General features: G+C 38.8%; 1 protein-coding gene and 1 long non-coding RNA gene across 6 annotated transcripts in view; one reads left to right on the forward strand and one right to left on the reverse strand.

Annotated features, from left to right (window-relative positions):
- ODAD2 (outer dynein arm docking complex subunit 2) overlaps positions 1 to 26988 on the reverse strand; it is a 194749-nt gene that overhangs the window by 29667 nt on the left and 138094 nt on the right. For all 5 annotated transcript variants that reach the window (XM_005564862.4, XM_045399757.3, XM_074000705.1 and 2 more), the window contains 2 exons: positions 24969 to 25157; positions 23160 to 23381 (listed from right to left, as the gene is read on the reverse strand). In XM_005564862.4, coding sequence (XP_005564919.3) covers positions 23160 to 23381; positions 24969 to 25157 — 411 coding nt within the window. The remainder of the gene's footprint in view (positions 1 to 23159; positions 23382 to 24968; positions 25158 to 26988) is intronic.
- On the forward strand, positions 19701 to 26980 carry LOC141407594 (uncharacterized). The gene is made up of 2 exons (XR_012417227.1): positions 19701 to 21476; positions 25724 to 26980. It is a non-coding gene; the product is annotated as an uncharacterized lncRNA (long non-coding RNA).

The raw sequence follows: 26988 nt of genomic DNA on the forward strand, positions 1-26988 counted from the left end.
ATTGGATAATTATTCATTTAATGGGTGACTCCAAGTTATCTAATGAAATTTAAAATAAAAATGGGCTTGCTAGCAACTGTTATTACTATGATTATTTCCCTCCTTGTGGTAGAAAAAAGGTTTGTGAATGGATTCTTAATTCTTCCTGTTCCCTTACTCTCTCATCCAATCTGTAACCAAGCCTTGTCTAGGCCACTATGTCTCACGCGCTTACAGCTTACCAGCCTCATAGACAGATCAGCTTCCAGTTTTTCTTTTCTTTCCTTTCTTTTTCCCCTCCCCCCCACCCGGAGTCTTGCTCTGTCACCCAGGCTGGAGTGCAGTAGTACGATCTCATCTCATAGCAACTTCCGTCTCCCAAGTTCAAGCAATTCTCCTGCTTTGGCCTCCTGAGTAGCTGGGATTACAGGTGCCTGCCACCATGTCTGGCTACTTTTTGTATTTTTAGTAAAGATGGGTTTCACCATGTTGGCCAGGCTGGTCTTGAAATCCTGACCTCAGGTGATCTGCCTGCCTCAGCCTCCCAAACTGCTGGGATTACAGGTATGAGCCACCACCCCTGGTGGATCTGCTTCCAGTCTTTCTGATCCTGTCCATACACACCTCCAAGAGTGATCTTCTTTTTTTGTTTGTTTTTTGTTTAGAGAAAGGATCTTGCTCTGTCACTCAGGCTGGAGTATGGCGGTGCATTCACAGCTCACTGCAGCCTCGACCTCCCGGGCTAAAGTGATCCTCCAACCTGAGCCTCCTGAGTAGCTGGGACTACAGGTACGCACCACCATGCCCGGCTTATTTATTTTTATTTTTTGTGGAGATAGGGTCTCCGTATGTTGCCCAGGCTAGTCCTCAGAAATTCTAGGCGCGTTCCTACCCTATGGCCGCTGAACACTTTCCCTCTGGCTGCAAATTCTTCTCCTCATTTCATCCTCCTTAGCTAAGATGCATCTCTTCAAAGATGCCTTCTCTGACTTCCCTGTATAAAATGGGTTTTCCCTTCATTAGTCTTCATTTGACCCCCTTTGTTTCCTTTACAGCATTCAGTACACTTGGTATTATTTTGTCCATTTACATGTTTTTGACCAGTCTCTTCTTAAATGGTTGAGAGGGTTATGAGAGCCTTGGCCTTGCTCTCTCCTTCTGAATTCTGGGGATGGTGAATGGAAGGACAGGTCCTGCCCATGTGGAGAATCTCTACACTGTATCTTTATTTCATTCCTTTGAAAAAAGGGTGCCGTTGTGAAGAATGTCATTTTCTGGATAGACACTAAGCATACATGATCATTCTTGACCACACTTTTCAAGAGATTGTGCCTCCAGTTAGCAATACATATTTTCCTCTGATTACAATAAATTAACAGCCAATATATGGGAATAGATTGGATAATTATTTTTCACAAATAGTTATCAATCTTCTACCATTTGAAAGATTAATTTGTTAAACAGAAAATTCAAAAACATATCAAATTGTCTTTAAGAAGATTCTATAAAGCCATGGGCCATGTCCAGATCAACTAAAAGTAGAAGCCAAAATAATTCCCTACAGTAAAATCTTTGAATTCAAATAAACTGAAAGAAAAAGTCAAGTCAGTTGATTGATTAAAATTCTGAACAGACAAAATATTTATCCAGGTTTTATATCTGAACCCTCATCTGGCATGAAATCAATGGAGTAAAAATAATAATTTAATAATAATTACTAAAGCTAATTGTACATATGCCCTTTGATCCAGCAATTCTGCTCCTGGGCATATACTCAACATCAGTCGGTGCTTACATGCACCAAAATACATGTCCAGAAGCTCATAGCAGCACTATTTTTAATAGACCCTTTTAATATGTAGAGGATCCTAAAACAAAAGATTCATGTTCAAATTATCCTTCATAAATTTCTCAAGATGTTGGATAAGTGCTGTATGATTTGTAAACAATATCTGTGATTACATTTAAGGCAACATGTTATATATTCCCTAGAATAAACTAGAAACTTGTATCTCAAATAAATTAGAAAACCATATCTGGAAAAAATTAGAAACTGGTGTCACAGTTTGTTTTTTTTTTTAAATAAGCTGAAGCTATTTACTGTGGAGTGCAAAGTCTAAAATAAAAACAGCCTATCTGCAACAAATCTGGGCATGAAAATCCTGAAGGTTTAGAAAAGATCGAGCTGGATCAATAGTAATGTACAAACCTTTCCAGTGATCTATAAAAATATACAAAGCTTGAATACAATTGTAGTGGATGCTGTAGTGTGCCACCCAGCATAACTGGGTAGAAAAGCAACGGGCTGATGCAGAGTGGCTCTACATATTCCTGATTAACTGAAAGGTAACTGTAAAACTTAGCATTGAGGGCTGGGCATGGTGGCTCACGCCTGTAATCCCAGCACTTTGAGAAGCCAAGGCAAGTGGATCACTTGAGGTCAGGAGTTTGAGACCAGCCTGACCAACATGATGAAACACTGCCTACACTAAAAATACAGAAAAGTTAGCTGGGTGTGGTGGCATGTGCCTGTAATCCCAGCCACTCAGGAGGCTGAGGCAGAAGAATCGCTTGAACTTGGGAGGCAGAGATGCAGTGAGCCAAGATCATGCCACTGCACTCCTACCTGGGTGACAGAGCAATACTCTGTCTCAAAACAAAACAAAATAAAAAAGTTAGCATTGAAAATTAAGAATATTAATAGCCTGAAGATGCAATAGACATAAATAAAAAGATTTGCTTTTTCAAAAAATCATAAAGAATCTGGTTTAAACTTCATATACTATAACTACTACTAACAACAATGTTTAATTCTGCCCAACATGGTCACACCTGTAATCCCAGCACTTTGGGAAGCTGAGGTGGGAGGATCGCTTGAGGCTGAGTTCAAGACTGACCTGGGCAACACAACAAGACCCCATCTCTACAAACAATAAAAAAATTAGCCAGGTATGCTGACACGCACCTGCAGTCCCAGCTACTGGGGAGGCCAAGGCAGATAGACCACTTGACAGGAGTTAGAGGCTTCAGTGAACTATGATCGTGCCACTGTACTCCAACCTGGACAACAGCGCAAGACCCTGTCTCAAACCAAAAAAGTTTAATTGGCGTAAATTAAGAATATACACCAGCTGCAAGAGCAGCAAGGGGGTTGGAAAATTGCTAAAACTGAAAAGAGAAATGGAGCCTTTGGGGTGGATTTTCAAAAGAGGATGTGGGAGTTCTAACAGGAAGGGCAGACATCATTCCAACATGAAGCAAGCAAACTCTCTGCCAAGTCCCCTTCCTTTTTGTGCTCTCTCCTATAAAGCAGAGTTTCTCAACCAGGCTTAGTCCTTCAGAAACAACCACAAGCCTAGGAGTCCACATACATTTGTGCATTGGGCACTTGAGCTTTACCTTCCAATGCTGGTTCAGAGAGCAGCCTCTAAACCCACGTTTTCTTGAGTCCTTTCCTTATGACCTGAGTGATTTGGGGAAAGTTATTTAATCTTTATGAAACTCAGTTTCTTTATCTGTAAAACTGAGATAATAACAGTTTCCAACTCAATAGGTTATGGAGAAGATTGAATAAAAGACTCCGTGTGTGACAAGGGTTCCAAGATGGCCGAATAGGAACAGCTCCAGGCTACAGCTCCCAGCGTGAGCAACATAGAAGACGGGTGATTTCTGCATTTCCAACTGAGGTACTGGGTTCATCTCACTGGGGCATGTCGGACAGTGGGTGCAGGACAGTGGGTGCAGCCCACTGAGCGAGAGCTGAAGCAGGGCGAGGCATCGCCTCACCTGGGAAGTGCAAGGGGTAAGGGATTTCCCTTTCCTAGTCAAGAGAAACTGTGACACACAGCACCTGGAAAATTGGGTCACTCCCACCCTAATACTGTGCTTTTCCAAGGGTCTTAGCTAATGGCTCACCAGGAGATTATATCCTGTGCCTGGCTAGGAGGGTCCCATGCCCACAGGGCTCCCTCAATGCAAGCACAGCAGTCTGAGATCTAACTGCAAGGTGGCAGTGAGGTTGGGGGAGGGGCGCCTGCCATTGCTGAGGCTTGAGTAGGTAAACAAAGCGGCCAGGAAGCTCGAACTGGGTGGAGCCCACCACAGCTTAAGGAGGCCTGCCTGCCTGCCTCTGTAGATTCCACCTCTGGGGACAGGGCATAGCCAAACAAAAGGCAGAAGAAACCTCTGCAGATTTAAATGTACCTCTCTGACAGCTTCGAAGAGAGTGGTGGTTCTTGCCAGCAATGGAACAAAGCTGGACGGAGAATGACTTTGACAAGTTGAGAGAAGAAGGCTCGAGAAACTCAAACATCTGGGAGCTGAAGGAAGAAGTTCGAACCCATCGCAAAGACGCTAAAAACCTTGAAAAAAGATTAGACGAATGGCTAACTAGAATAACCAATGTAGAGAAGTCCTTAAATGACCTGATAGAGCTGAAAACCGTGGCACGAGAACTATATGACAAATGCACAAGCTTCAGTAACCGATTCGATCAACTGGAAGAAAGAGTATCAGTGATTAAAGATCAAATGAATGAAATGAAGTGAGAAGAGAAGTTTACAGAAAAAAGAGTAAAAAGAAATGAACAAAGCCCAGGAAATATGGGACTATGTGAAAATACAAAATCTACGTCTGATTGGTGTACCTGAAAGTGATGCGGAGAATGGAACTAAGTCGGAAAACTCTCTGCAGGATATTATCCAGGAGAACTTCCCCAATCTAGCAAGGCAGGCCAACATTCAAATTCAGGAAGTACAGAGAACGCCACAAAGATACTCCTCAAGAAGAGCAACTCCAAGACACATAATTGTCAGATTCACCAAAGTTGAAATGAAGGAAAAAATGTTAAGGACAGCCAGAGAGAAAGAACGGGTTACCCACAAAGGGAAGCCCGTCAGACTAAGAGCGGATCTCTCAGCAGAAACACTACAAGCCAGAAGAGAGTGGGGGCCAATATTCAACATTCTAAAAGAAAAGAATTTTCAACCCAGAATTTCATATCCAGCCAAACTAAGTTTCATAAGTGAAGGAGAAATAAAATCCTTTACAGACAAGCAAATGCTGAGAGATTTTGTCACCACCAGGCCTGCCCTACAAGAGCTCCTGAAGGGAGCACTAAACATAGAAAGGAACAACCAGTACCAGCCACTGCAAAAACATGCCAAAATGTAAAGACCAGCAGTGCTAGGAAGAAACTGCATCAACTTACAAGCAAAACAGCCAGCTAACATCATAATGACAGGATCAAATTCACACATAACAATTAACCTTATTAACAATATTAACCTTAAATGTAAATGGATTAAATGCTCCAATTAAAAGACACAGATTGGCAAATTGGATAAAGAGTCAAGACCCATCAATGTGCTGTATTCAGGAGACCCATCTCACGTGCAGAGACACACATAGGCTCAAAATGGATGGAGGAAGATCTACCAAGCAAATGGAAAACAAAAAAAGGCAGGGGTTACAATCCTAGTCTCTGATAAAACAGACTTAAAGCCAACAAAGATTCGAAGAGACAAAGAAGGCCATTACATAATGGTAAAGGGATCAATTCAACAAGAAGAGCTAATTATCCTAAATATATATGCACCCAATACAGGAGCACCCAGATTCATAAAGCAAGTCCTTAGAGACTTACAAAGAGAATTAGACTCTGACACAATAATAATGGGAAACTTTAACACCCCACTGTCAACATTAGACAGATCAATGAGACAGAAAGTTAACAAGGATATCCAGGATTGAACTCAGCTCTTCACCAAGCGGACCTAATAGACATCTACAGAACTCTCCACCCCAAATCAACAGAATATACATTCTTCTCAGCACCACATCGCACTTATTCCAAAATTGACCACATAGTTGGAAGTAAAGCACTCCTCAGCAAATGTAAAAGAACAGAAATTATAACAAACTGTCTCTCAGACCACGGTGGAATCAAAGTAGAACTCAGGATTAAGAAACTCACTCAAAACTGCACAACTACATGGAAACTGAACAACCTGCTCCTGAATGACTACTGGGTACATATCGAAATGAAGGCAGAAGTAAAGATGTTCTTTGAAACCAATGAGAACAAAATACAACATACCAGAATCTCTGGGACACATTTAAAGCAGTGTGTAGGGGAAATTTATAGCACTAAATGCCCACAAGAGAAAGCAGGAAAGATCTAAAATTGACACCCTAACATCACAATTAAAAGAACCAGTGAAGCAAGAGCAAACACATTCAAAAGCTAGCAGAAGGCAAGAAATAACTAAGATCAGAGCAGAACTGAAGGAGATAGAGACACAAAAAACCCTCCAAAAAATCAATGAATCCAGGAGCTGGTTTTTTGAAACGATCAACAAAATTGATAGACCGCTAGCAAGACTAATAAAAAAGAAAAGACAGAAGAATCAAATAGATGCAACTAAAAATGATAAAGGGGGTATCACCACTGACCCCACAGAAATACAAACTACCATCAGAGAATACTATAAACACCTCTATGCAAATAAACTAGAAAACCTAGAAGAAATGGATAAATTCCTGGACACATACACTCTCCCAAGACTAAACCAGGAAGAAGGTGAATCCCTGAATAGACCAATAATAGGCTCTGAAATTGAGGCAATAATTAATAGCCTACCAACCAAAAAAAGTCCAGGACCAGACGGATTCACAGCCAAATTCTACCAGAGGTACAAGGAGGAGCTGGTACCATTCCTTCTGAAACTATTCCAATCAATAGAAAAAGAGGGATTCCTCCCTAACTCATTTTATGAGGCCAACATCATCCTGATACCAAAGTCTGGCAGAGACACAACAAAAAAGGAGAATTTTAGACCAATATCCCTGATGAACATCGATGCAAAACTCCTCAATAAAATACTGGCAAACCGAATCCAGCAGCACGTCAAAAAGCTTATCCACCATGATCAAGTAGGCGTCATCCCTGGGATGCAAGGCTGGTTCAACATATGCAAATCAATAAACATGATCCAGCATATAAAGAGAACCAAAGACAAAAATCACATGATTAAGAACATTCCATGCTCATGGATAGGAAGAATCAATATCGTGAAAATGGCCATACTGCCCAAGGTAATTTATAGATTCAGTGCCATCCCCATTAAGCTACCAATGACTTTCTTCACAGAATTGGAAAAAACTACTTTAAAGTTCACATGGAACCAAAAAAGAGCTCACAGTGCCAAGACAAGCCTAAGCCAAAAGAACAAAACTGGAGGTATCACGCTACCTGACTTCAAACTATACTACAAGGCTACAGTAACCAAAACAGCATGATACTGGTACCAAAACAGAGATATAGACCAATGGAACAGAACAGAGCCCTCAAAATAATACCAGACATCTACAACCATCTGATCTTTGACAAACCTGACCAAAACAAGAAATGGGGAAATGATTCCCTATTTAATAAATGGTGCTGGGAAAACTGGCTAGCCATATGTAGAAAGCTGAAACTGGATCCCTTCTTTACACCTTATACGAAAATTAATTCAAGATGGATTAGAGACTTAAATGGTTTTAGACCTAAAACCATAAAAACCCTAGAAGAAAACCTAGGTAACACCATTCAGGACATAGGCCTAGGCAAGGACTTCCTGTCTAAAACACCAAAGGCAATGGCAATAAAAGCCAAAACTGACAAGTAGGATCTAATTAAACTAAAGAGCTTCTGCACAGCAAAAGAAACTACCATCAGAGTGAACAGGCAACCTACAGAATGGGAGAAAATTTTTGCTATCTACTCATCTGACAAAGGGCTAATATCCAGAACCTATAAAGAACTCAATCAAATTTACAAGAAAAAAAACAAACAACCCCATCAAAAAGTGGGCAAAGGATATGAACAGACACTTATCAAAAGAAGACATTTATGTAGCCAACAGACACATGAAAAAATGCTCATCATCACTCGCCATCAGAGAAATGCAAACCAAAACCACAATGAGATACCATCTCACACCAGTTAGAATGGCAATCATTAAAAAGTCAGGAAACAAGTGCTGAAGAGGATGTGGAGAAATAGGAACAATTTTACACTGTTGGTGGGACTGTAAACTAGTTCAACCATTGTGGAAGACAGTGTGGCAATTCCTCAAGGATCTAGAACTAGAAATACCATTTGACCCAGCAATCCCATTACTAGATATATACCCAAAGGATTATAAATCATGCTGCCACAAAGACACATGCACACATATGTTTATTGCGGCACTATTCACAATAGCAAAGACTTGGAACCAACCCAAATGTACATCAATGATAGACGGGATTAAGAAAATATGGCACATAAACACCATGGAATACTATGCAGCCATAAAAAAGGATGAGTTCATGTCCTTTGTAGGGACATGGATGCAGCTGGAAACCATCATTCTCAGCAAACTATTCCAAGAATGAAAAAACCAAACACCACATGTTCTCACTCATAGGTGGGAATTGAACAATGAGAACACTTGGACACAGGAAGGGGAACATCATACACCGGGGCCTGTCGTGGGGTGGGGGTAGTGGGGAGGGATAGCATTAGGAGATATAGCTAATGTAAACGACGAGTTAATGGGTGCAGCCCACCAACATGGCACATGTATACATATGTAACACACCTGCACGTTGTACACATGTATCCTAGAACTTAAAGTATAATAAAAAATTAAAAAAAAAACGCTCTGTTTAAATATGCTTTTAGAATAAATGTCTGGCACCCAGGAAGCTGAAAAAGCAAAAATGATATGACTTTCATTATTATCTTGCTCTTTTGCTACACTTAGGCTTTTCTTTTTCATTTCTTCTCACTTATAGCTCTAAGAATGGGAGGAAGATTTATTTGGCTAGCGATGGGGTGGTGGCGAAGGAGTTGGATTGGTCTTAGCAGAAGCAAGGTGGATCCATTATAGTGAAGCAGAGCTTGCTTGGATGAAGAAAACAAGTATTCTATTGGCTCAGCCCCTCCTAGGCACGTTCAATTTTCCCAAGTGCTCCTGGATATTTTAGAAGTCAGCTGAATCACCTCAGAGGTAAAAGCATTGCCTAGCGCTCCCCAAGGAAAACTGAAAAAGAGGGGGAAAAGAGTGGCTTTAAAGAGTCATCCTCTGGTATAAAAATCAAGATGAGAATTCGTAATTCCTACTGAAGAGAATCTGATTTTGCAAACTTCTCTATCACAGAGGAGCAAAGTGCTAAATAAATGTGGAAAAAAAAAAAAAGCTCCTAATGGGTTTCATAAACAGAACCATTAAAGGGCAGCATGGCCAAGTGCAGTAATTTTCAATTCTTTTTAAAGTCGCAAAAACTACTCTAAAATAGGAGCTTGTGCACGATTCTAATGTGTAAAATAGAAAAAGTAGCTGCTCTAATTGCAGTAGGTGAACCACCCAGCAACAGCTCTGAGTACCAGCCCCTGATCTCTGTCAGGGGAACCCAGAGTTCCTTGAGTCATGGTTCGAAATCTACTAATCAAATGGACACAGCACTAAAGTGAGCAATACAATAATTTATGATGTTACATCATATATTGATTGTGTAGGTTTAGATACTTCACTAGTTTGGGCCTTAGTTTCCTCATCTGCAAACTGTGTGTTTAAAATGAAAACATTTGCTGGGCACAGTGGCTCACACCTGTAATTCCAACACTTTGGGAGGCCAAGGCGGGGGAATCGCTTGGAGTCAGGAGTTTGAGACCAGCCTGGCCAACATGGTGAAACCCCATCTCTATTAAAAACACAAAAATTAGACAGCTGTGGGGGCAGGCGCCTACAATCCCAGCTACTCAGGAGTCTGAGGCATAAGAATCGCTTGAACCTGGGAGGTGGAGGTTGCAGTGAGATGATATCGTGCCACTACACTCCAGCCTGGGTGACAGAGCAAGACTGCGTCTCAATAAATAAATAAACACCTACATAAATAAATAAATAAATAAATAAATAAATAAATAAAATGGAAACCTTGGCTTTGCCAGCCCTAATTTTCTATGAATTTATTCTCTAAGAGAAAATATCAAAAGAAAAGACTGCTTCATGTTAAGATGGAGTAACAGGGACTGGATTTACCTTCCTGTCTAAAATAATTTAAAAATGGAAAAAACTCTGTGAAACAACAACTTTTAAAATATTGGGAATCAGACAACCAAAGATAGTGATTCTTGAGAGAAGGAAAACAAAAAAGGTAAGCCCTAAGACTGACCCAGACTAACTCCAGGGAGAATGTTTATAGGCTACAGCACAGGGAAGGAGAGCCCAGACAAAGCTTGACAGTCTCTCCAAGTTGAGGAGACAGAGCTGGAAGTCTGGGAGAACCACAACCACTGGAGTCTTCAGGGCAGATAATGGAGATTGGGGAGCAAAACAGAGAACCCCAGGGTCTGCAGAAGGTGCCTCTTGAATATTCGGCTCAATACTGATTAGCACCTGTATGAGGAGAAACTGTTTGAGGGCAGGAAAAGAAGAATCTTCTAAACTTCTACAAGAGGAGGGACAGTGTCTATCCACCACTCAGAGTGGAAGACTTCATAATGCACAGGTAGAGTAGCCAGAGGTCTCGCCTCAGTAGTGGGAAAAAAAGTATCCGTACTCTAGTCTTGCTAACAAAGCATTAAAGTAAGAACTGAAAGGATCAAATTGTTTCAAAATAGCAATCTGCGTCTTAGAACAAAGCTCAGGAATATTTATAGATATCCTGTTCCCCCAAAAAACAAAAACCAAGCACTCAACATGCTAATATTCAAGGAACCGAAAGCAACCCAGAAATGATATTAGAGTTGGATTACATATGAAATTAGAAAAAGACTCAACATGTCAAGTAGAGACACGAAAAATGTGAAAGGAGATCCAAATCAAATGTTGATAGTATTGCAGATGTAAAACACGCTAGGTAGCAAAAAAGGCAAATTAAACATTGCAGAAAAAAAAAATTAGTGAGCTTGAAAACAAATAAAAAGTTCCTAATTTAAAACATAGGAAAAATGTAACAAAATAAACAAAGTCTCAGGGAGCTGTGGGAAAACTTTCAGTCACTCAGAGAGCTGTGGGAAAACATTTACCTATATTTTCACCAAATATAGGTGATAGTGGAGTTTGCAAGGACGGTAAAAAGGGAAGAGGATGGAAACATATTTGAAGAAATAATGGCTGAAAATTTTCTAAATGTGATGAAAACCATAAGCCCACACATCTCAGAAGCTTAGCAAACTCCAAGCACAAGAAACATGAAGGAAACTACACAAGGCCCATCATAATCAAATTTCTCAAAACCAGCGAAAATGATGAAATCTTAAAAACAGCCAACGCAAAAAGATACATGACATACAGAGGAACAAATGTAAGGATGATAACAGATTTCCTCTCTTAAACAATGCAAGTGAGAATAAAATGGAGCACCAGGTTTAAAGTTAGGAAAGAAAAAAATTCAGCGTAAAATTCTATACCTAGCAAAAATATTTTTCGAAAACAAAGACAAAATAAAAAGTCTTTTTTAGATATATAAGACCTGAACGAATTCATCATAAACAGAATTGCACTACCAGGAATGTTAAAAGTCTTTTAGGCAGAAGGAAAATGATATCAGAAGAAAATCTGCATTTACAGAAAGGAATAAATAGCACTGGAAAAAATTACTATGAAGGTAAGTAGAAAAGATATTTTCCTGTGTATTTAAATCTCTGGGAAAGACGATTGTTTATAGTCAAAAACAAGAACAATACAGTTGAGCTTATAATGCTTGTAGGAATCAAATGTATGATAAAAATAGCATAAAAGCGAGGAGGGCAAAAATGGAAGCATATGGTTGTACAATTCTTAAATTATATGTTAATATGTATAACATTACTAGAAGTTACATTATACTGAATTAAATACATATGCTATGAACTCTAAAGCAATCACTAAATGACAACACGGAATAATAACTAATAAGCCAAACATGAGATAAAATGAAATGATAAAATCTTCAAATAATCCAAGAGGAGATAGAAAAAGAGGAGTAAAGAGAAAGAGCAGATGGGAAAAATAGAAAACAAATAACAAGATGGTACATTTAAAGCTAACCGTGGCCGGGCACAGTGGCTCACGCCTGTAATCCCAGCACTTTCAGAGGCGGAGGTGGGTGGATCACCTGAGGTCAGGAGTTTGAGACCAGCCTGACCAACATGGCGAAACCCCGTCTCTACTAAAAATACAAAAAGTAGCCAGGCGTGGTGGCACCAGCCTGTAATCCCAGCTACTCAAGAGGCTGAGGCAGTAGAATCGCTTGAACCCAGGAGGCGGAAGTTGCAGTGAGCTGAGATTGTACCACTGCACTCCAGCCTGGGTGACAGAGTAAGACTCAGTCTCAGAAAAAAAAAAAAAAAAAAAAGCTAACCATGTCAATATCACATTAAATGTAAATAGTGTAACCACTTCCCCTCCCAATAAAGGCAGAGGTTGTATAAAAGGTTGAATAAAAAAGTAAGCCTTGGTCAGGTGTGGTGGCTCACACCTGTAATGCCAGCACTTTGGGAGGCCGAGGCCAGCAGATCATGAGGTCAGCAGATTGAGAACATCCTGACTAACATGGTGAAACCCCTTCTCTACCAAAAATACAAAAATTAGCTGGGCATGGTGGCGTGTGCCCGTAATCCCAGCTACTCAGGAGACTGAGGCAGGAGAATCGCTTGAATCCGGGAGGTGGAGGTTGCAGTAAGCTGAGATCACGTCACTGCACTCCAGCCTGGTGACATGGCGAGACGCTGTCTCTAAATAAATAAATAAATAAATAAATAAATAGTAAGCCCTAACTATATGTTGCCTACAATTTTCCACTTTAAGTAAAAAGATACAAATATGATTAAAGGACAGAAAAAGCTATAAAACTTTAGTATGCTAATTAATATTAGTGCCCTCTCAAAAAAAACAAGGGTGTCTATATTAGTATTGAAAATTATTTCAAAACAAAGAATATGACCAAGAATAACGATAACCATTTTATAACAATAAAGAGGGCTTTGAGAGAACATAATATTTCTAAATATATATGCACCTAATAAAAGAGCTTCAAAATATATAAAGAAAAAACTGATATAACTGCAGAGAGAAATGGACAAATCCACAATAATTGATAGAACAAGTAGGAAATCAATAAAGATGTAGAATTATTGAACAATATCAACCAACTCAATCTTAGTAAACTTCACAGAACACTATACCCAACCATATTAGAATACTCAACCATATCAGAATACTCATTCTTTTTCAAGTACATGTTGAACAATAACAAGATAAATAATGTTCCAGGTCACAGAACATATTTCAAAAAATTTTTAAATATTCAAGTAATACAATGCATGTTTTCCAACTATAATTATGTAAATCAATAACAGAAAGGTCACTGGAAAATCCCCAAATGGTTGGAAACTAAATGACACAGTTCTAAAAACACACTTCTAAATAATTCATAGGTCAAAGAAGAAATCAAACAGGAAATTATATAAAGTGTTTTTACTGATTGAAAATGAAACACAACATATAAAAATTTCTGGGATGCAACTAGAGCAGCATTAGAGATAAAGTGCTAGCACTAAGTGCGTCTGTTAGAAAAGAATATGTGTCTAATAATTATCTTAGTTTTCACCTTAAGAAACTAGATGAAGGATAGCAAATAAAACCCTACATTGGCCGGGTGCAGTGGCTCACACCTATAATCCCAGAATTTTGGGAGGCTGAGGCAGGCGGATCATCTAGGTCAGGAATTCGAGATCAGCCTGACCAACATGATGAAAACCCGACTCTACTAAAACTACAAAAGTTAGCCAGGCATGGTGGCACATGCCTGTAATCCCAGCTACTTGGGAGGCTAAGGCAGGAGAATTCCTTGAACCCAGGAGGCGGAGGTTGCAGTGAGCCAAAATCACGCCACTGTACTCCAGCCTGGGCAACAAAGAGTGAAACTCCACCTCAAAAACAAAACAACACAACAGCAACAAAAACAACAACAACAAAAAACCCTACATTAAGCAGAAGAAAGGAAGAAAGAATGATCATGTTGGAAATCAGTGAAATAGAAAACAGAAAAATAGAGAAAATCAATAAAACCAAAAGTGATTATTTCAGAAGATCAATACAATTGATAGAGTTCTAGCCAGAATTTTTGTCTTCTCTTTGATCCTAAGCAAAGACAAGTTTACCAATATCAGAAATAAAAGAGGTTCCATAGCTATAGATTCTACATATAATAAAAGAATAAAGGATTATTATGAACAGTGTTATGCCAATACATTTGACAACTTAGGTAAAATAAACTAAATTCTTGAAAGACATAAGCTACCAAGTCTCATTAAAAAAGAAATAACCTCAATAGCCCTACATTGGTTAAAGAAATTAGATTTGTAATTTAAAACATTCCACAAATGAAAACGTTATGTTCAGATGGCTTTACTTGTGAATTGTACCAAATATCTACAATATTTAAGGAGAAAAAAATGGCAGTACTATAAATCTTTTCCAGAAAATTGCAGAGGAAGGGACGCGTCCTGACTCATTCATTGAAGCCAGCATGACCTGATACAAAAACAAAGACACTGCAAGGAAAGAATACCACACACCAATATCTCTCATGAGCATAGATTCAAAATTCTGAACAACATTTTTGCAAATTGAATTCAATAATGTATAAAAAGAGTAACATATAATGGTCAAGTAGGTTTTTCCCAACAATAGTGAGTTGGTTTAACATTTGGGCACCAATCAATATGGTCATGATAATAACAAACCAAAAAAAGAAAAAATAATAAGATAATCTCAATAGATATAGAAAAAGTATTTGAGAAAATCCAGTATATATATTCTTGATTTCTAGAATTCTCATCAAAGTAGTAATAGAAGGAACTTTCCAACATGATAGAGGTCACCTAAAAAAACCGACAGCTAACATAAAGCTTAATGGTGAAAGACCGAATGCACTCCCCCAAGATAGAGAATAAGACGAGGGTATTTGTTTTTATCACTTCTTTTCAATATTGTGTAGGTCAACTATCACTACACAAAATGCTTGGGACTAAAAGTGTTTCAAATTTTCAGATTTCGGCATATTTGCATATACAGAATATCTTGGGTGTGGGACATGAGTCTAAACACAAAATTCATTTATGTTTTGTATGTACCTTATATACACATAGCCTGAAGGTAACTTTATATAATATCTTAAATAATACTGTGTGTGAAACAAAGTTTCACTGTGTTTTGACTGCCTAGTCATGTGACATCAAGTGTGGAATCTTCCCCTTGTGGCATCATACTGGCACTCAAAGAAATTCAGATTTTGGAGAATTTTGGATGTCAGATTTTAGATTAGGGATGTTCAACCTGCGTAGGAGTTTCCAGCCAGTGCAATCTGGCAAGAAAAATAATTAAAAGGCAGTCAGGTTTAAAAGGAAAAAGAAAAACTGTTTATTCACAGATGACATGATTGTTTATGTGACACGCTGAGAAACTACAATGTGTTTTTGTATAGCTCAAAATCACAAAATGAAGCGTGATTTTTACATTTTTGTATTGTTGTAAATAATAATAAAAATAATAGCAACAGTAACAGTAAAACAAGGAAGAATCTGCCACAGGGACTCTATTGACCCATAAAACCTAAAATATTTATTATCTTGCCTTTTAGAGAAAAGGTTTGTTGATTCCTGGTCTATGTAGAAAGTTTGATGGAATCTAAAAACCTACTAGAATAAGTGAGTTCAGCAAGATTGGAAGATATGAGATTAACATACATATTCTATGTCTACATCATACCAATAAACAATCAGAAATTGACATTTTAAAAATACCATTTACAGTAACATCAAAATGTTAAACATATATGGATAAATCTGACAAAGATTTGAATGACCTGTACACTCTAAACTATAAAATGTTACTGAAAGGTAAGACTTGAATTAATGAAAGTATCCCTTGTTCATGATTGGGGAAAGTTAATATTGTTAAGACATCGATATTCCCCCCAAAATACATAAATTCAACAGCATTCCAATCAAAATCCCAGAAAGCATTTCCTGTATAACTTGGCAAACTGATTTTAAAATTCCTGTGGAAATGTAAAGGCACCAGAGTAACCCAAACAACTTTGAATAAAGAATTAGGTAGGAAGACTTATCCTACTTAATTTTACTTTTGTAAAGCCACAGTAATTAAAACTGTGTGGTACTGGCATAAATATAGACAAATATAACAGTGGAACAAAACGTATATCAAATTGATTTTTATTTTTGTTAATTAATTAATTTATTTAATTTTTTTTTGAGACAGGACCTGACTCTGTTGCCCAGGCTGGAATGCAGTGGTGGGATCACGGCTCACTGCAGCCTCAACTTCCCAAGCTCAAGTGATCCCCCACTTCAGCCTTCCTGGTAGCTGGGACTACTGGTGCACAACACCATGCGTGGCTAATATTTTGTGTGTGGAGGTCCGGGGGATGGGGTCTTGCTATGTTGCCCAGGCTGGTCTCCTCCTAAGGTTAATCAATCCTCCTGCCTTGGCTTCCCAAAGTACTGGGATTACAGGCATGAGCCACTGTGCCTGGCTCAGTTGTTTTTGTTAATTGCAAAAGAAATTCAGTGAGAAAAGGGCAAACAGTTTTTTCAATAAATGCTGCTAATATGCCCTCCAAATGAACTTTGATTCATAATTAGCATCACAAAAAAGTTTACTTAAATGGGTCATAGACTAAAAGTGAAAAACCAAAAATCATAAAATTTCAGAAGAAAGCATGAAATCCTTGTGACCATGTGTTAGGCAAATATTTCTTGGATATGCAACCAAAAACACAATTCATTAAAAAAAATTGACTTCATCAACATTAAAAACTTCTGCTCTTCAAAAGACACAGTTAAGAGAATGAAAGACTAGCTACTGACTGGGAGAAAATATTTGCAAATTACACATCTGGTAAGCAGCCACAATGCATACAGAACTCTCAAAACTCAATAATAAGAAAACAAACAACCTAATTAAAAAGTGGTCAAAAAATGTGAACACTTTGCCCAAGGAGTTATACAGCTGATATACAAGCACATAAGAAGATGTCCACATCATTAATTATTAGGAAAATTGAAATTGAAATCGTGAGATACCATGACATACCTATTAGAAAGTCTAAAATCAAAAAGACTGACCATACCAAGTGTTGGCAGGGATGCTTTCCTACACAGCTGGTGGGAATGCAAAAATGGCACGCTTTGGAAAACGGTCTGGCAATTCTTTAAAAAGTTAAAGGTACACATACTGTATGATCCAACCATTCACTCCTGGGTATTTACCTAAGAGAAGAGGAAGCAAATGTCCACCCAATGACTTGTACATGAATGTTCGTAGCAGCTTTATTTATAACAACCCAAATTGGAAATAAATATTCATTAACAAATGAAAGGCGGTTGGGCACAGTGGCTTACACCTATAATCCCAGCATTTTGGGAGGACGAGGCAGGCAGGTCGCTTGAGGTCAAAAGTTCGAGACCAGTCTGGCCAACATGGCAAAACCCAGTCTCTACCAAAAATTTAAAAATTAGCCCGGTGTGGTGGTGCACGCCTGAAACCCCAGCTACTCGGGAGGCTGAGGCACGAGAATTGCTTGAGCCAAGAAGGTAGAGGTTGCAGTGAGTCCAGATCACGCCACTGCACTCCAGTGTGGGCCACAGAGAGAGATTCTGTCGCAAAACAAAACTAAACAAAACAAAAAAGAAAGGATAACCAAATTATGATAATTTCATACAACAGACTACCACTCAGCGATAAAAGAGTTGATTGATCCATGTAAGAACGTGAATGAATATGAAAATAAGTAAGCTGAGTGAAGGAAACCAAACAAAAAACCAAGTACTTACTGTAGGAACCCATTTTTCTTAAGTTCTAGAAAATGAAAACTTATCTATATTGACAGAAAGCAGACCAGTGATTGGCCCAGGCAGAGTAGGGCAGGAGACAGGGATTATGAAAGGGTACTGGGAAATTTTGGGTGATCATCATTTTGGTTTGGTAATGGGAGAAAAGCACTCAAAACTACAGCGACATTAAGAGTTTTAATTATCAGAAAATATATTTAGATAAAACATTAAGTATACGGGCGCTTAATGAGTGTTTCTAGGTGACCTTAGTATCTAAAATCCGTTTACTTGACTCGCAAACATTAGCAGTTTTTTTTCTTTTCCTGTGCTAGGCTTCAAAAATGATGGGTGTGTTTGCATCTGGGATCATCTTTCTGGCCCTCTGGAACGCCAGTACATGTACTGAGCCTAGGAGGCAGCTAGCCTGTTGGCTGTACCAATTCAGCAGTTCCAGTTGAACTGCTCTCCACTCACTCTGCCAATGCTGGACACACTTCTGATTGTATTTGTCTGCAATCTCTTCAATTTCCTGTCTTTCAGAAAGTTATAAGCCATGATGTAGTTTTCACTTGCCTGGTATAGACATTTGCAAAAACAAATCCAATGTCACCATGGGGAAAGAAGCTTGATGCCTTTAATAGGTGCTCATCAGTTTTCTACTTGATCACTTTTTCTGTCCTAGGAAAGGGCTTGCCTTGATGAATTTTTTCCTGCAATTTATTCTTCCCCATTACTCTCCTATGCTACAGCTTTGTTATAATTAGCAAATAACTCGGGTACCTCTTAGACTTCTCATATTTTCCACATAGTTTCCAACAAATCTGCATCTATATTCACAAGATTTTGTAATGGTACAAATCCCTGGGCTGATACATTTGAAAAGGAGGTCTATGCAAAATCATAAAGAGAATAGGATTGAATACTCCTATCACACGGTATTGGAGGGAATTGATTAACACATTTAGAAGAGATTTTTACCTCTTCTAAAACACAAGCTGATTTTTTAACATAATTGGATCAGGAAATCCTTGTTGACCTCTTAGCAGTATTTAAATACAAACTCTTTTGAAACTTGCTCTTCCTTTGGCTTCTAGAACTCCTGGTTAACCTCGTAACTTCTCCAGTCTAGTCTGACAGCACTTCTTCCTAGTTTACATGCCCCGAAAGTGAAAATGTAGATATTTCCCAGGCTTCTCTAGACTCTCTGCCAAAAACATCTTATCCACTCTCATTAATGGTTTAATAACCCCTGTTGATAATTTCCAAATCTCTCCACTCTCCCCTCTGGAATTGCACGGTCCAGCAAGGAAACTGCTAGCCACTAGTGTGCTCTTAAAATGTGGCTAGTGCAAACTGAGATATACTGGAAAAAACACACAAGAGATTTTGAAGACTTGGGTACAAAGGCCAAGGTGGGTGGATCACCTGAGGTCAGGAGTTCGAGACCGGCCTGGCAAACACGGTGAAACCCTGTTTCTACTAAAAATACAAAAATTAGTCGGGCATCGTGGCAGGTGCCTGTAATCCCAACTACTCAGGAGGCTGAGGCAGGAGAATCGCTGAAACCCAGGAGGCAGGGGTTGCAGTGAGCCGAGATTGCGCCATTGCATTCCAGCCTGGTGACAAGACTGAAACTCCATCTCAAAAATAAATAAATAATAATAATATAAAGTATCTTAAGTAATTTTTATATTGACTATATGTTGAAATAACAATATTTTGGATATACACAGTTTATCCTTGAACAACAAAAGTTTAAACTGCACGAGTCCACTTATATGTGGATTTTCTTCGGCCTCTGCCACTCCTGAGACAGTAATACCAACCCCTCTTCTTCCTCCTCCTCTTCAGCCTACTCTATGTGACGATGACAAGGATGAAGACCTTTATGATGATCTACTTCCACTTAATAAGCAGTAAATATATTTTCTCTTCCTTATGATTCTCATAACACTTTTCTTCCTCTAGCTAATTTTATTGTACTAATACATAATACATATAACATACGAAATATGTATTAATCAACTGTTGATGTTTTTGGTCAACAGTAGGCTATTAGCAGTTAAGTTCTGGGGCAGTCAAAAGTTATATGTGGATTTTGACAGTGTAGTGGGTCATCACCCCTAACTCCTGCATTGTTCAAGGGTCAAGTGTATTGGGTTAAACATATTACTAAAATTAATTTCACCGTTTCCTTTTATCTTTTCTTAAAGTGTGACTGCTAGAAAATTTAATATTACATACGTGGCGCATGTGACATTTCTGCTGGGCAGCGCTGCTCTGCACCTAAAATTCAAACTGATGATTCAAACTGAACACATTAGAAACTGACTCATCATATTCCAGACCCTGCTCCGTCACAGTCAGGACAGAATAAACCTCAGCCTTCAGGAGACAGATACACCGCATTACATTGGCCACTACTGTTGAGGAAATTGTCTAACAAAGCAGCTAATCCTAGGATCAATTACTTATGAATAGGCGACAGGGTGACTCTGGTCATTGTCAAAGCCCCTGTCAACATTCAGTCATTGGCAGCTGCAGCAGGAATGTTTGTACAACTGGAAAATAACACGACAAGCATTTGACAAGAAGCGGGCAGCAGGAGTTAGGAACAAAGACAGCCAGGGTTTTGCCAAAATACTGGATAAAATTTACCTGCATTCAAAGTCAGAAATGTTAGCAGTCACACATGTAGTTGTGACACATTCTCTGCAGGTAATTGAACCACCCCGATGTGCCAAAATATTTTGCATTACCTGGCTCATGAACTCTTCCTCTTCGTCTAGACTGAAATCTGGAATCATTTTTTTACTAGACTTTCCTTTATTTCCATATCCAAGCAACTATCAAATTATGATTCTACCAACACCCAGTATGCCACACCTACATTTTTTCCACCTTAAAGAAAACCAGAGAAAGGAAACACAGGTTGTTATGCTTCCCCCATGACCCCACGAGTTCTGGGGCTCAGAACAGAGTAGGAAAAAGAGGTTGAGAGAGACAATCTCCAGGTTACATATTTTTGCTGGTAACACAGCATGGTAAGGCCTGCCTCTATGTTATTGCAGAGTAATTTACAAAAAAGGTACCCCATTCTTTACAGTTTTCCTCCAGTAGAAATAACAGGCAGTTGGAAATGCAAACAGACTAAAGAGAAAGGCCCCCAAGAAACCCAAGGATAATCTGGGAAAGGCTCTAGAACACAACAGACACAATTTTCCTTCTTTGCTTTTTTCTTTTCTGTCCTTCACTCTAATCTTTCTTACTGCCTTTCTTTTTCTAATTCTACAGTTTCTCTTTACAGAAACTTTCCTAACTGTGTGGGTGGGCAAACACAGTTTCATCACTTTACAAGGTAGGATAATATTCTTAAATGATTTTGGATTATCTATTGTCTTGCATCTGAAGAAATCATTGTGAGTTGCATATACACCAGGTATTTATGTCAACTGAACCATTACATGTACACCTTAATACTTTTTTTTTTTTTTGAGACAGAGTCTCGCTCTATCGCCCAGGCTGGAGTACAGTGGCAGTGGTGCAATCTCAGCTTACCGCAACCTCCACCTCCCAGGTTCAAGCAATTCTCCTGCCTCAGCCTCCCGAGTAGCTGGGACTACAGGTGCGTGCCAATACATTTTAAAACTTTTTGAGCTTAAACTAACTGGCAGTGGTCTAAGCATATGCTATATGTCAGACATTTCTACCTGGCTACCTAAATAGTTTTCTTTTTTTTTTTTTTTAAGACTGCATACTTAGGTTGTGCAAGTCCCTGTTCAATAAAAGTATGTATACTTTTAAATTAGAAATATCTTCCTTTTTGAAATGAGAACACAGTCATATTGAGACAATGGCCTTTTTAGCATTCTTGAACAACTCAAAGTTAATGTTCCAATATGTTTTTTATAATCTACTTTTAAAAATTGTTACTTAGTTTAAAAGATGCCTTTTTTTTTTTTTTGCCAGATTTTTGCTTGAAGAAACTAATCTGGCCTAATTTACATGCCGTAAAAACAGATTTATAATGGAAAGGTTGACACATTCAAATATAAATTGAGTTTAATTTCAGAAAAATTAACATCATATTCTCCCACTGGAATAGATTTCAAGAATTAATTAAAATAATTGCCTCAAAAATTACCAATTGGTATGTTACGAGTACGATTCCTCCTAAGATGTTTCGTATCTGGCATATCTAGATTTGACTAGATATGACTAACTGGAGTTTTTAACTCTTAGCTAAAACAACAAGTCCACTTTGGGCATCTATTTTAAGATGTAAATGCATCTGGTGGTCATAGGCTCCAAATGAAGGTAATAAACAGTAAAATGATATTGTACAAGGAAACAGGCTATAGAAAAGAACTAATATTTTAAATCAAATTTTCCTAATACATGTAAGCTGTTCATGTACTCTAAATATTTTTATATTTATTGCCAGCAAAATATTTTAGGTAGTTTGCAATGTGTAGATAAGTTAGAGTCTCTTTACAGAAACTTTCCTAACTGCCTACTGATGCACAGATTTAAACAAACGAACATGTCTTTGAATCTATCCATTGTTATTATGGTTTAGACTGACAAGCTCCACCTATTTATTGTTTCAGCCAGTTCCTTTGGTGTTTAGTTGGTGCCTATGGTTGCCTCTATCCTTTATTATTTATGTGTTAAGTAAACACTATAGCCAATAGAATTGTGAATACTACTGTTCATATGCTGTACATTTTCTTTCATCAATATCAAATTATGGAATGATTATTCTACTAAGGACATTTCTATGCTTTAATTTAGAAAAATTCTATCTCCATACAACGTTTCTGCAGCATAAATCATCATAACACACTGGCTGGGCATTGTGGCTCACTCCTGTAATGCCAACACTTTGGGAGGCCGAAGCGGGAGGATCACTTGAGGCCAGCAGTTCAAGATCAGCCAGGGCTGTATGGCAAGACCCTGTCTGTATACAAAATTAAAAGAATTAGCCAGGTATGGTGGCATACACCTGTAGTCCTTGCTACTTGGGAGGGTGAGGCAGGAGGATCACTTGAGCCCAGGAGTTCAAGGCTGCAGTGAACTATGATTGTACCACTATACTCCAGCCTGGGCAACCCAGAGAGACCTTGTTTGAAAAGAAAAAAAAAAAAATCTTGGTAACGCATGGCTTGAATGCAGCCATGACGCAGCAGGCAGGCACTTTTGTGTCTCTGAATACCTCCTTTAGAGAAATCTTAGTGATGCCTAAGTTTCTTTCCAGCCTACATTTACCACCAAACTTGGACTAAACCACAAAGTCATTCAACTGTACCTTTACTGCACCATTCTCATGCATGGTGATGCAGTTATCAGCATCTTCTGAGAGTTGGTACAAGGCCTGAGCTGTCGCCCGATGCACATTGGTGTCATTCGATTTCAGGTAACGCACTAGTGGAGCCACTGCTTTGTGCTCACCGAAGGCCACTCTATTCCTGCCCCACATACAGCAACGTGAAATAGCTTCTGCTAGATGATGTCTCAATTTATTGTTATTCTGTGCAAAGGAAAATGAATTGGGATCTGTGCATTGTAATGACCCTGCAAAATCATATCGATAAGCACTTTATGTTTATTAACCATTAAGACACCAATGTGTCTAGAGAGAAGGGCCAGCTGGCTGACTACCTAGGTGATGTCTTGAAGGAACTAGTCTTTTTTAGACGGAGTCTCAGTCTGTTGCCCAGGCTGAAGTGCTGTGGTGCAATCATAGCTCACTGCAACCTCCGCCTCCTGGGTTCAAGCAATTCTTATGCCTCAGCCTCCCAAGTAGCTGGGATTACAAGTGTCCACCACCACGTCCACCTAATTTTTGTATTTTTAGTAGAGAAGGGGTTTCACCACGTTGGCCAGGCTGGTCTTGAACACCTGGCCTCAAGTGATCCACTCGCCTTGGCCTCCAAAAGTGCTGAGATTACAGGCGTGAGCCACTGCACCCAGCTGAAGGAACTAGACTTTTGGTAGGGTCACCCATGGACCAACGTTCAATCTTGAGTTGTCTTTTTATGAACTGAATGTAGTCAGTGCACTCAAAGGTGACCAAGCATCTGACATCAGTCATTAGCTCAAGGCTAGATTTTCTTTAGAGTAAGTCTACTACACAACACAAAATTACAGATTAGCAAGTTGTTTTGTAATCCAAATATTTAAAGTATATTGGATATTCTTAAAGGGATTCTGCACTTAACTGGGATAAGTGGACTGACTTGATTTCTCCACCCTAGGAATACATCAATATCAGTAATACACCTTGGTTCCCTTGGCTCCTAAGAGGGAGAAGAGAGTGCAGCAAATCTGAAGATACATTTTGGGTCTTCCATTTTTCTTTCTGTATTTTTTGATGCAGCCTATATCCTTCTTCGTATATGTAATTGCCTTGTATGGGCATACTATAACTGAATCGGATGGTTTTGTGTTTATTAAGAGTACTGTTCTCTTGATTCAGGCAACAACTTGGTGTCCTTAACTGAATCTGACAGATACTCTTAGGAACTTGAAGTCTTCTAGACCAACCATCCTTCCAGGGTTTGAATTTCTGCTCTATGACTTTTCTGCCAAGTGTAGTGCAAGCTATGTTCAAATACCTCTGGTCATGGTGAAGTCATTGTCTCTCAAGGCTGCTTATTCTGTCTGGCACAGCTCTGGATAAACAATGCAATCATTGCCAAAGTCTTCTAGCTCAAGAATGCCATCGACTGAAGCTTGCTAAGCTGGGGGAGGCACATTTGACTTCTAACGTTGGCATGAACAACCATCAAGAATCATAACCATGATGTTGGTGGTGAAGATGATAGTTAACACTTACATAGTAGCGCTTGTATTTGCCACTTTACTTGCCAGTGGCAAATAAAAAACAGCTTCTATTTTACAAGGATCTTGCAATATTAACATTTTACAGTTTAAAATACACTTTCACATATGTTAGTCTCAGAGAAACTAAATGAGTTGACCAAATCTCATACCTCATTAGCAATGGGTATTAAATTTGCATCCAGGTTTCTGGACTGAAAACTCATTGTTTTCATCATTACACCATGATAGCTCAGGACAACATGCATGTAAAACAAAAAGATACGTTACTTACTGTATTTGCCAGCTTGGACAACAAAGGAACAACTCCATGATCTGTAATAACAGCTAAATTTTCTTGATCTTTTGCTATGTTGGTAATGGCAGCACATACACTTGCCAAGACTTCTTTGTTATCTGATTTCAGTAAATTGACAATAAGTTCCAAACCACCAACAAAGGAACGAACCATTTCCCCAGCATCCTAGACAAAAATAAAAATAAAGGTGGTATCAAAACTAAGCCTACATTTAAGCATTTTTTAAGAGGCAGAAAGTAACAATACAGCTGTGAGGTACATCCTTGGCATGAAAGACTACTTCAGCTTAATTTATTTCTATATTACATATTATTTCTACATGTATATGTATAAAGTATATGTACATATATATGTCTATATATATAAAACATACAAAAATTCAGTTTCAACAAATATTTATTGAATAACTATTACATGAGAGTCACTGTGTTAGCTACTGAGGATATCAAAGTTATTAAAGTACAGTTGTTTCTTACTATTTGCAGTAGCTTTGCTCTGTAAAGTAACTGCAAACACTAGATTAGCCAATACTAAACTGTTTCTCTTAGGAGAAATATAGGATTAGGTTTCTGCAAACCTCTGGCTACAACATTTTCATCAGTTGACGGATACATAACCTTGTTTTATGTGTATTTCTATTTGAAGACACCTGATTTCATATATTGTTCATGGCCAAGAGCATTATAGCTCATGCAGTGGAGCTTATTTAACACAGATATTTTCTCTTTCAGGCACACCACAGCCTTCTTGCGCTTACAAACCATAGGCAGCACCTCAGCACCACATCTGGGGGCCATTGTGAACAGTGAAATAACCAACAAAAACAAAAATCCAAAACTTACGGCACTAAATGGACTGCAAAATGGACACTGGCTTATAGTATGAGAACTGGAACAAGAAGGCAGAGAATTGCCTTCTTCAACCTCAGCTGAGAACGTGTGCATTGGATAACTCACATATTTCACTTCTCTGCGCACATCCAAGAATGACTGTATTGATTAGGGGGTTACAAGTAAATTTGAGCAAGTAGGCTAATTCCCAAGGAGAATCTGAATAATGTGGATCGACTCTATATATTCTTTTGCCACCATGTTGCTTACAACTGGTGGGGTAGATGGGCATTAAGAAATTACAAGAATAACAAATAGCACTGGAGGGAGGAGGAGATGAAGAGACGACAAATCCACACAATGACGGAACCTCAACTAATATAAAGGTTCAAGGGCTGACTCCCCAAGGCCTAAGGGACAAAGAGTTATCCAGCATAAAAGGGATTCTGATTAGACAAATCATCAAGTTGCATAGATCTGAGAGTGAGAGAGAAGGTGACTTTTTTCTAGTTCAGACTGACTGGAGCATAAAATAGGAAAGGCAGCATGGGAGAAAGTGAGACTTAAGAGGTGAGATCTTGAAGGGTCTCACCTTTAAGATCCTTCAGGAGGCATCTTGGTAAAGAGTTTGGAGTTCATTTTTAAGGGCATTAGAAGGCCCCTGAAGAGGCTGAAGTGTGGGGGAAGGATTTTTATAAATTTTGTATCTTAGGAGATTTCTCAGAATTACAGGGTGCAGGGTTGGGTGGATGCAAAGAATGGTATAGGGAACACGGGGCTATTTCACTAGTCCATATGGGAAGTGGTGATGGTGTGGGTGAGGGTGGTGGTCTCTGCTGGGAGAGAAGAGTGTGGATTTGGGAAGCTTGCTTGGAGAAGATAGAGATGAGTGATTCGAGATGATTCCCATGTCTCTGGCTCAACTTAGTAGGGCTAATGTTGGAAAAGTTGGTTTGGTTTTGCTTGGTTTGGTTTTCTTGGGGTGGCATATGGTATTAGAAGACCTAATTTGAATGAAGTACTCACAGATGTTAAAGTGGAACTATCTAGGATGCAGGTGAATGTATGGGTTTCTGGAGCTTAGGAAAAAAAAAAAAACAGGCTGGAAATGGAGATTTGGAATTATCAGAATAAAGACTGTAACTAAAGCCATGCAAATTAGAGAG

Source organism: Macaca fascicularis, chromosome 9 (genome assembly GCF_037993035.2).
Source record: "Macaca fascicularis isolate 582-1 chromosome 9, T2T-MFA8v1.1".
Taxonomy (NCBI): domain Eukaryota; kingdom Metazoa; phylum Chordata; class Mammalia; order Primates; family Cercopithecidae; genus Macaca; species Macaca fascicularis.